The following is an 11,663-nucleotide window of genomic DNA, read 5'->3' as shown; positions in this document are numbered from 1 at the left end:
TTATATATATATATATATATATATATATATATATATATATATATATATATATAATTAATTAATTATTGTCATCTCAACAATAAAAATAGTAGAAAATTAATTTTTGAAAAAGGTGGACTTTTTGTTCCTATAGGTAGCTAAATAAAAAATATATATCTATGAACTATTTTTCGATAGAATAATTATAATAAAATCGGTGAAGATTAATCGTTTAAACTCAAACTTATCCTTAGTTTTTGTGTCGGTAGAAATTTGATGTAAAGATTACTATTGTCGGTGTAAAACTTAAAATTTTAAGATCTAAATAAATATTGTATATGGTCTCGTTATCATTTTTTACTATATAGAATGAGTACATAAATGAACTGAGTTCACATCGGAATAAGAGCGATCATGAGAATAGAATAACTAAAAAAGACTTCAAAGAATTGAATGTTATTAGTCATACCAACAAGATGGGCCTTCCTTTTTTCGTCGCTCAATCATAAGAACTCTATGGTTAGACATGTTTTAATTGGATGAATTATATGTTAGGTCACTTTCTAAGAATTTTCCTATATTTATTCAACGCACGAGAGATGTCGGGGCTATCCATTCGAATTCTGAATTCCTATTTGTTATGGTCTAAGTTTTAGAATAACTTTAGGCTATTTTTCTCATAAAATAATAATTTTCATAAAAAATCCAAATTACAATAAGTGAAAGTTTGGAAGGATGCTAATAATTCATCCAATAGGGTGTGGGGTATGCTTTTTTTTAATATATATGTCTTTCGAGCGAAAACGGTCAATTTACCTTCAAAAAATGGATCAGTCAACCACTTACGATTTACTTCACCCTCACGTACTTGTGTTGGAGCCTTTCCATCTCTTAAAACACGGTAAGACGACTAAAATTACCTCATTCACTCCTTTCCGTAGGTCAAAATCAATAACTAGAAGCTGACAGATCCGCTTAAAAGGAGAAAGCAACGGATTGAATGTTAGAAATCGTGGTAGGCCCATAACCCCTTATGCTCAAAGTGGACAATATTATACCATTGTGGAGAGTCGTGATTCCTAACATGGTATCAGAGTCATGCCCTAAACTTAGTCATGACAATTGAATCCTCAAATATCAAACAAAGATGGTGAGCTTTGAAGATGTAGTCAAAAAGTGACTAAAGTGTCGAACAAAGGGTGTACTTTGTTCGTGGGCTCCAGAGAAAGGAGTCGAGCCTCGATTAAGGGGAGGCTGTTCGAGAGCTTCATAAGCCTCAAGGGAGGCTTATAGTGTACTTTGTTCGATGAGAAGATTGTTGGGAGTGAGTCCCACATTGGCTAATAGAACGATCATGGGTTTATAAATAAAATGAATACATCTCCATTGGTACGAGGCCTTTTGGGGAAGCCCAAAGCAAAGCCACGAGAGTTTATGCTCAAAGTGGACAATATCATACAATTGTGGAGAATCGTGATTCCTAACATTGAATGATAAATAATATCATATCATTAAAACAGAGAAGAATTTCATAAACACGAACATCATGAAAAAACAAGGATGAATAATATTATATCATATCATATGATCGAGTTTCGTACCTTTTTATTCAAGTTGAAGCGGTGTGAGAAGTAAAGATCTTGCACCCAAAGTGGAAGCCAAGACATGATGGTTAACAAGCCACTCAAATGCCCCAAAACAATTCGCCTTGGCGGCCTCTTCCTCATCACTTTCTTCACAACATCTCTTGCAAAAGCCCCTGCATCACTTGATCTCCCACTCTGTGATGCATTAGCCCTCTCTTCTATGGCGTCCTTAAACCTCTTGTAAAGCTTCCATTCTTGGCTTCTCACATTCTCGACCGTGGCGCTCCCAAAATTGGACCTTATGGCCCCGGGTACCACCATCACTACGTCGATACCAAACGGCTTAAGCTCGAGTCGCAGCACATGCGACATAGCATGAACAGCTGCCTTACTAGCACAATACGACCCTGCCCACGGTGTCGGCACGTTCCCTACAACGCTGCCAACGTTGACAATGGCTCCACTGCCACGAGAAGCCATATGGGGCACCACTTGCTGCACCATCCTCAGCTGCCCAAGCGTGTTTACTTCCCAAGCTTTCCTCACATCCTGCAACGGAAGCTCGGCAAGCGGGCCACTGCTACCGATCCCGGCATTGTTTACCAAGATATCAATACGTCCACACTTTGAAATTACAGTCTCCACTGCTTTTGCTACACTTTCATCAGATGTCACGTCGAGTTCAAGCGTTTCGACTCTGTGGGGACTTTCGTCGAACACCTGGTGGGCACGTTGGGGAAGGTCGGTGGCGAAGACATGACAGCCCTGTTCGGAAAATGCTTTGCAATATTCGTAGCCAATGCCGCCTTTGGCGCAGCCGGTGACTAGAACTACGATCCTATTGTCCATAATTTTGGGAGTTCGCGGCGGCGCTGACGGGGGTTGTTGTTGATAGCGATTTGTAAAGGTGGGTGCTGTGGATATGCTGTGCAGTTGCAGCATATGCTTTGATATAAACTAAGATCGGACGGCAACCGGAAGAAATCCAAGAACTAAATTCCAATGGAATTCCGACATTTATAGATAAGCTAAACTTCTCCGAGCAATTACAATCACACGATGAATGAAGATCCCCAACCAGAAAATAAATAAATAAATAATAATAATAATAATTTTTTTTTAGAATTCGAGTGTGAATTATTATTATTATTATTATTTTAATGAAAGTCGTTAAGAATGAGATCAAAAAATACCTAAAGTCTTATTTTCATTAATGTTTACAAGGTTTAAATATAATACAAACTACTCGTATAAATAAGATAAAATATTCTACTAACCAAATAATAAATAAAATATATTAAATATAAAATTTTAATTAATTACAGCTATATAAAATATATTTTTAATCGGAGAAAAGGAAATTGAGTAGAAACAAACATAAAATTTAAAATTTAAAAATTAAAAACTAAGATTGCTATTAAACCGAGTCTAAATAATAAATTTAATAAATTTTCTGGTCTCGTTTTGATATGATGGTGTTACGTTGGACGTTTGCTCTCAATTATATAAATTAGATTCCATTTAATAATAATTTTTTTAAAAAAAAAATTAAGGTTATAAATTCTATTTTCACTCGTAAATTTATTTGTTTCGTTAAAAAATGTGAAAATTGTAGTCGAAATCCGAGAAATAAGAATAAATTTTAGAAACGAAATAATTATAAACCTAACTTATATGGTTGGAGTTATTAGTTAATGAATTTAAATTTAATAAGACCCTCGAAATTGGTCCAAAACTATTAGAGGTAACATGTGATTCAACAACCCGATTAAACTAGATTACCCAATCCAAACCATAATTGAGTAGGGTTAGATTTTTTTGGATTTGGGTTAGTTAAATTTTTGGAAAATCGAAAGTTTGGTTCCGTTTGAGGGTTGACATATTATGGTCAGGTCAACCCGACCAATCTAAAAATAGGGTTGCAACTCAACCCAACCTAACTCTACCTTATTTTAAAAAAAAGATCAAGAATATTTAACGTTCCTAAATTAGCCGACGTGCGACTTTCATCATCCAACACCTCCCCTTAATCGAGGCTCGACTCCTTTGGAGTTTTAGTCATTTTTTACTGCCTTCGAAGAGACTTGACTCCTTTTTCTTTTAGAGTCCTTTATTCGACATTTGAGGATTTTCCAATCTATTGGCACGACTAAGTTTAGGGCATGGCTCTAATACCATGTTAGACGAACACGACTCTCCACAATAGTATGACATTGTTCACTTTGAGCATAAGCTCTCGTAGAACTAATTTTAGTAATTTATTATAATTTGTAAATGTTTGATATTTGAGTTTGATGAGATTTTAGTTATTAATTAAATGTATTAAGGATAAATATGATCTTTTTAAAAAATAATTAAAAAAAACAACGTGACAACCCAACTCGAAAATAGAGGTTGAGTTATGAATTTTATTGGAGTTATTTGAGTCATAACCCAACTACATACGTACGTACGACACTATATTGAGTAGGGGAACAAAGACAGAAAATATCGTTCTCCACTCTTCTCTTGTTCTTCGTTAAATAGAGATTCTCCACCTCGTTTGAGGTAGGTCTCGGGATCATCTCTACTAATAAACTGGTAGATTATTATGCAAGCGACACCAGGAATTCAATCAATGCTTGATTAGGACAGACGAATCGAGAGCAAAGTGTAGAAAACTTGTCATTGACTGTTGAAGCATTGATGACGGTTATTGTAAAATCGTCACTCGAGCAATTCGAATTTGTGTTTCTATCACTAATCTTTGTTTGTTTCATTATTACGACTAAATATATTCCTCTCAAAATTACAATAAAATTACGTTTTTTTATTTTTATTTTTAATTTAAAAGTATTTTTTAAGATTTTTTTTTTTTTTTTTAATTTAAGGGTATTAAAGTTTACCAAACATTTTAAATTCTATTATTAATTATAATTAAAGAAAAAATAAATAAATGGTTGGAAACTAAAACTTTTTGTATTCTAACTTCCACATTCAATACCGTTATTATTAGTGATCATTAATTAATAATTTAATATCCATAATTAACTAATTAATTTAATAATGAAAATTAATTAACTATTTATAATTAATTGTCACTAACATACTTTAACTTGTCATATTAATTTTCATAAATTTATAAATTCATAAATTTTTTTAAATAATTGTGATTGTAACATTTAAATCATTCATTATTATTATTATTTTTTAGTTAAACATGGATTCGAACCTATGCTCGATATAAAATTGATGAAATTTTTATTTATTATATTTTAAATATGTAGCATTTTTTTAGATAAAGAAATTGCAAAAGCAAATTATCGAATTATAGATTTTTTTTTAATAGTAATTTGTCTCTGACACATTATTTATATTTAATTTTTTTTAGATATATTAATATATCGCTACTATATTGTATTTTTAAAGTAAAATGAACGATATCTTATAATTGTAAAACTTAAAAAATGATCTAAATCTTATAATTATGTGATATACAGTTGTGGTAAGAATTTTTTTAACTCTTTTTTTTAAAACAAAAATAAAGGAGGTTAATTATTTTTAAAATTTGATGGGTATTTTTGAAGCCCAGCCCAAAATCTTGGCCCATTCTCAAAGTGGGCCCAAATATGTTCTTCGATGCATAATTTTCTTTTAGAAAAAATGGCTTAAATTTCTTTTTTTTTTTTTTTTTTTGAAAAACATTTTATTCAAGTCTTTCACTTTAAAATATTTAAATTTACTCCATAAATTTCAAAACTAATTTTATCATCAATATTTTATAATATAAGACTAAATATATATATATAAACATTTTTTTTTTTTGCTATAAAAAATTATATTTTGTATCTATTTAATTCTCGAGTTTTTAAGTTTAGTTTTTAATTTTTATTAATTTATTATAAAATAATTTAAAAAATGACACGACAATTCTTTTATATTATATTTCAATCTTTTCACTATCATTGTGAATGACATCGGGTTCGAGAATATGATTGCGGAGGTAGATTTAAAAGAATTAAAAGTTATTATCTATACTAACAAAGTGCACTTCTATTTTTAATTGATCTTATCATAAAAATTTCAAAATTAAAAATATTTGGAACGTCAGTGAGCGCTATTATATATATATATATATATATATTTTCAAGAGGAGAGAATAAAAGCATCCACGTGAAATTTTTGTCGGTTGATGCCACAATTATTTGAGTTATTTTAAATAACACTGCCAAACACGTTGTCCAAAATCGCAAAAATCTTTTTTTTTTTTTTTTAAATAATAATACATCAATGTTAACCGTCAATTTTTTGACACGTGTACGGTTGGCAGATAAACATATTACTTACCAATCAACAAATCACCAAAACGTTGCGTTTCTACACTTTTTATTTTTATTTTTTCCCCTTTATATCATTAATATTTTTTTTTCTTTTTTTATGTAATAAAATTTAGGTGGAAAATATCAATTTGACTCCAAATTTATATTATTAATTTTAATACAATGTTTCATAAACTCATTTATTCCAATAATTAATTTCCGCACGATTAAATATTGAATTTAGCTATAATTTGGACAGAAATATAATTATAATTTAAAACCAAAACATCGGACACTTTTAGCAGAAATTTAGTATTTTGAAACATTTATAAAAAATTAGAAACGAGTACGGATGGACGATGAATTAGGTCACGATATTTTTTTAGGTTTGAAAAAGAAAATATTTATAAAATAAATTAAAAAAGAATAATGGTAACGTCAAATCAATTCTACTCTAATGTCTTTCTAAAATTGGAGCAGAATTTTGGTGACAGACTCATCTTGATTCTCCCAATTTATTCCAAATGTTTTTTTTTTAATTGTGAAAAATAATCCAATTATATTCTATAATTTTCAATCACATACCTCACATTTTAATATTTTTACCAATTATTAGCGAGATCTCGTCACGAATTTGCATTTGCTGTGTTGTAACAAGGGGAAGAGGAGGAACTTGTGAAATTCCACATCGATTGGAGAGAGGAATGAGTGTCAGTGATGATTCGGGCACCGAATGGGGTCTATTGTGAGATCCCACATCGGTTGAGGAGGAGAATGAAACATTCTTTATAAGGGTGTGGGAGCCTCTCCCTAGCAGATGTGTTTTAAAATGGTGAGGCTGACAACGATATGTAATTGGCCAAAGCGGGCAATATATGTTAGTGGTGGGCTTGGGTCGTTACAGAACTTGACCTTCTTCACCATATTTGAGTTGATTTGACTTGACGTTGCACGTGAAATAAACTATTTGGAGCCCGACGTTGTACATTCGAGTCTTCACCACCGTTGGAAAAGAAAGAGAAGATACCAATAGCAATGATTTAATAATGGTGACAAACGAGAGAAAATAAAATAAAATAATTATAATTAAAGTATTAAATTAGTTTTCAAATTTGCCCAATTATTATTGTTTGATTTGGTCCGTACGTGCTCAGCCTCACGGTTTTGAAACGCGATTACGAGGGAGAAGTTTCTACACTCTTATAAAGAATACGTTGTTCCCCTCTCCAATCGATGTGATATCTCACAATAATTTTTAAACTCTAGATTTTTTAGGTCCAGTAAACCGACCTACAAGAAAATCAAAAGTGTTACAATTTTTTTCCAAGTGATTGGGAGAAAGTTAAAATTGAAAATGTTCATTCAACTTAATCATGACCCCACAGGACCTCCCCAAACATAGGTGGAAAATCCTCATTAAAAAAAAAAAGAAATAGACAGAGAGCGTAAAGAGATTTATCCCTATCAACTGCATAGAGCCCGAATGAAGATTACATTACCCGTCTCTATCCCCTCCTCCAACTCCACCCAAATCTCGTCCCGACCCGCCACACACACTACTATTAGATAGCACTAATAAATTGTATATATGACACTTAAGATATCCACGTATTCATAAGGTGACTATTATATTTGTAGCTAACTAGTTGATTGAATCAAAAAAGGACTCGAATATAAAATAGATTGAACATGTTAGCAAGCTTCGAGAGCATACGACACACGATCAAAACTGAATCAATTTAGATGATTTTAAAGCTTCTAATCCAAGATTTCTCTAACATAACGTTCGGTAAAAAAATCCAACAATTAGGCACCAACATGTCTACTGCCTGCCTTGTTTTTTTTATGTGGGAAAGAGGAAATAATGAAGAAGAAAGGTAGTATGATCCAATGAAGCTTTCCCCACTTTCTTGTTTAGTATATAAATCCTCGTGAAATGAAAACCCCTCGCACACTCACATGCCCATAACCATAACCATAACCCCTCTTCCCCCACTGCCTTCTTCACTATCATCATCCCTCACGTTTTTCACTCTCTTCTCCTTCTACTTTCGCCTCCTTTCCCCTTTGTAAGTGCTCGATCTCTTCTTTTCTTTCGTGGGTTTCTTGTTTCCGTCCTTTACTTTTCTGGGTATCCATTATTTTAATGTTCTGGACAAGTTTCAGGTGGTTTCTTGCATTTCTACGGCTTCCCCTTTTGCTTTTTCCCTTTTGTTTGTGTGATCTGTACTCTAAATGGTTGCTTAGATTGGGGCTTTTGCTGATACTAGATTGTATTTTGTGCCATTTCTGATGCTTTGTCTATTGAAGGGACCGATGGATTCCTACTCTGTTTCTTTCAAAGCTAATACCCATTTATCGAGTGATCTGAAGAATGGGTTTCATGGGGAGAAAGTTAGAGGAAGTTTCAATGAAAATGGTTGGGTTAATCGCCTAGCTAAGAGCTTCAAATCTGACAACAAAGCTTTGAAGCTCTCCCCTAATGTTGCTTATGCTGTCGCCACGCCTAATCTCTCCAAGCAAGCTGCGGTGAGCTTACAGCATAAGCAGATAGCCATGTTTTTTTATTGAGTTTACTTTGAATTTGATTTGGTTTTGCAGAGCATTCAAGCGCCGCCGTTTTTCAAAGCAAAGGTGAATCCTAAGAATGTTGCTTCCATCATATTGGGAGGGGGAGCTGGGACTCAGCTGTTTCCTCTTACTAGAAGATCAGCTACACCCGCTGTAAGGAGCTGGGCTTGTTCATATATATATATATATATATATATATATATATAGGGCTTAGTTTTGATCCTTTTATGAACTCATATGGGTAGGTTCCAGTTGGAGGATGCTATAGGCTTATAGATATTCCAATGAGCAACTGCATCAACAGTGGGATCAACAAGATATTTGTGCTTACACAATTCAACTCGGCTTCGTTGAATCGGCATATTTCACGAACCTACTTCGGAAATGGTGTCAGTTTTGGAGAAGGATTTGTGGAGGTATATACTACTTAATGATATGAAGATCGGAATCGAAAAGGAACTTAGAGATAGAGTTGATCTTTTTCTTCGTAGCTCGACTGATTGATATCGTCGTTTGGACTTGCTCTTGATGAACAGGTTCTTGCAGCCACTCAAACACCAGGGAAATCTGGTATGTATTGGTTCCAAGGAACTGCTGATGCTGTGAGACAATTTACTTGGGTGTTTGAGGTATAAGATGATTTTTTGTTTCGTTTTGGTCTGTTTGGAACTTGACTTTGTTGATATTATGAAGTTGAGTATCATATTGATTCTTGTAGGATGCCAAGAACAGGAATGTTGAGAACATTCTAATTTTGGCAGGGGATCACATGTACAGAATGGACTATATGGACTTTGTGCAGGTAATTAGTTTCGTTTTGAGCTCCCATTCATACTGTATTTCGAAAATCTTATCGTATGCTATGATTTTGGACACAGAACCACATTGATCGAAACGCTGATATTTCAATCTCGTGCGCAGCTGTGGGCGACAGGTCTTATCAATACTCCCTTTACCTTATGATTCTTCGTGTCTCTTGTAGGTAATAGGGAAAGAAATTCTTCTAGATTATAGATGTAGTGCCTAACGGTTAGGAATCACAGACCTCCAATGGTATGATATCGTCTACTTTGAGCATAATCTCTCATGGGTTTGCTTTTGGTTTTTCTCAAAAGGTCTCGTACCAATGGAGATGTATTCTTTGCTTATAAACCCATGATCATTGCCAATTCTCAACAATCCTCCCCTCGAACAAAGAACACCATAGAGCCTAAGACCTATGGAGCCCTTGAACAACCTCCCTTTAATCGAGGCTCGACTCCTTCTTTGGAGCCCTCGAACAAAAGTACACCCTTTCCTTCGAGGCTCACAACAACTTTGTATGCTGTTCTTGACGATCATAGGAAACTTTCGGAATTTTAGAGCCAAAGTCTTATTTCTTTTTTATCAACTACTTTGCAGCCGTGCATCAGATTATGGATTGGTGAAAATGGATAGTAGAGGTCGGATTATCCAGTTCGCTGAGAAGCCAAAGGGTGCCAATTTGAATGCAATGGTAAGAACTAAAGTTAGCTTTTCCACTAAAACAATCCTTCATGGCTGAAAAATGTTCATGTGTACTAAACCTTCTCTTCAATCACTATTGTTTTTCAAACTGCATTCCTAATATTCAAGGGACGTAATCATCCTAATCGAACGGTTTTCTGCAGCGAGTAGACACAACTTCATTAGGTTTGTCTCGGGAGGAGTCGTTGACGTCTCCTTACATTGCGTCGATGGGAGTTTATGTTTTCAAAACCGATATTTTGCTAAACCTTTTGAAGGGGAGATATCCTACATCTAATGACTTTGGTTCTGAAATCATTCCTGCAGCTGTGAAGGAGCATAATGTCCAAGTAAGATCACTTTTGATTAACTCTTAATGTTTCGACATTACTTCAATTTGTCAGAACCTACGAAAATCGACATAGAAGAAACTTGAAACACCCGTGTTCTGGAATCATGGGTAATTTTGTGGTAATGATCCTTTATACAAAATGGTCACATGGAATCGAGTCCGAGTGCTAGACATAAAACCTATCTGAATCCCTCATATGTCACATTGATATCATGTGTGAGTGTAACTTCTGTTTCTTTCTTCCTTTTTGCTGTCTTATTCTAAAGGCATATATATTTAGAGACTATTGGGAGGATATTGGAACAATAAAGACCTTCTACGATGCAAACTTGGCCCTCACGGAAGAGGTGCGTTTCGTTTCTTGCGATCGGGATCTTAAGAATCCGAACTGTGGAATTAACTGAATGCCATAGTTCTCTGCTTCAAGCAATGTTCAATTGCTTCACTTGAGTTGGTATTGATTATCAAATCCTCACTTTCTTGCAGTTTCCTAAGTTTGAATTCTATGACCCCAAGACACCTTTCTATACATCTCCTCGATTCCTACCGCCAACCAAGATCGACAAATGTCAGGTATGTCGATAAAACCAGTCCGATTCTAAGCTCATCTTTAGGACTCTGCTGTTAAGCAGCAGTTGGTGTTTTGCAGATTGTCGATGCAATAATCTCACATGGATGCTTTCTGAGAGAATGCAATGTCCAGCATTCGATAGTCGGTGAGCGATCAAGATTAGACTACGGTGTCGAACTTAAGGTGAAATCAAAAAGCTTATAATTCAGACAAAGCCCAAATACCTGGATTTGTAACCAACACAGGTTGTTGTTGTCTTCGTTTGCACAGGACACTATAATGATGGGCGCAGACAATTACCAAACCGAACCCGAAATTGCTGCTCTGCTAGCAGAGGGAAAAGTTCCTATAGGGATTGGACGAAACACAAAAATCAAGTAAGTAAACAATAACATTTAGAAACTTGTTAAACAACATAGATCTACATTGATGGTGGCTGGTCTATCTCAGGAACTGTATAATCGATAAGAACGCGAAAATCGGGAAAGATGTAATCATTATGAATAAAGAGGTAAGCATATCCAACCCAGATCAACAATATGCATTCAATCCTGAAAACCCCAGAGCATTGTGTATACCTTAATCTGTATCTCTGTCAATTTCAGGGCGTTCAAGAAGCAGATCGACCTGAACAGGGATTCTACATTCGGTCGGGAATCACCATTATACTGGAAAAGGCAACGATCGGTGATGGCACAGTTATATGAACAGATCGAATACCTCGGTTTGGAAGACATGTGAAGTTTTCAGGAGACTGCCTGGGGTGTGGCAGGTGAAGAATGGCGTTTGCAGCATTGTGGCTGAGAGAACAAGGAGAAGAA

At 34.5% G+C, this 11,663-nt stretch overlaps 2 protein-coding genes across 2 annotated transcripts; one reads left to right on the top strand and one right to left on the bottom strand.

Moving 5' to 3' along the window:
• Window positions 1-1,444: 1,444 nt before the first annotated feature.
• On the bottom strand, window positions 1,445-2,652 carry LOC111448738 (uncharacterized oxidoreductase SSP0419-like). The gene has a single exon (XM_023088455.1). The coding sequence runs from the start codon at window positions 2,505-2,507 to the stop codon at window positions 1,560-1,562; it is 948 nt and encodes a 315-aa protein (XP_022944223.1). The 5' UTR covers window positions 2,508-2,652; the 3' UTR covers window positions 1,445-1,559.
• Window positions 2,653-7,593: 4,941 nt separating this feature from the next.
• LOC111448721 (glucose-1-phosphate adenylyltransferase large subunit 1) lies at window positions 7,594-11,663 on the top strand. The gene is made up of 15 exons (XM_023088435.1): window positions 7,594-7,932; window positions 8,174-8,392; window positions 8,465-8,587; window positions 8,680-8,850; window positions 8,971-9,063; window positions 9,153-9,236; window positions 9,313-9,368; window positions 9,836-9,929; window positions 10,084-10,269; window positions 10,538-10,618; window positions 10,758-10,844; window positions 10,921-11,025; window positions 11,113-11,219; window positions 11,293-11,353; window positions 11,448-11,663. The coding sequence occupies exons 2-15, from the start codon at window positions 8,180-8,182 to the stop codon at window positions 11,547-11,549; spliced, it is 1,563 nt and encodes a 520-aa protein (XP_022944203.1). The 5' UTR covers window positions 7,594-7,932; window positions 8,174-8,179; the 3' UTR covers window positions 11,550-11,663.

This window comes from Cucurbita moschata, unplaced genomic scaffold (assembly GCF_002738365.1).
Source record: "Cucurbita moschata cultivar Rifu unplaced genomic scaffold, Cmos_1.0 Cmo_Scf00010, whole genome shotgun sequence".
In the NCBI taxonomy this organism is placed as follows: domain Eukaryota; kingdom Viridiplantae; phylum Streptophyta; class Magnoliopsida; order Cucurbitales; family Cucurbitaceae; genus Cucurbita; species Cucurbita moschata.
This window is presented reverse-complemented; position numbering and strand designations above follow the sequence as displayed.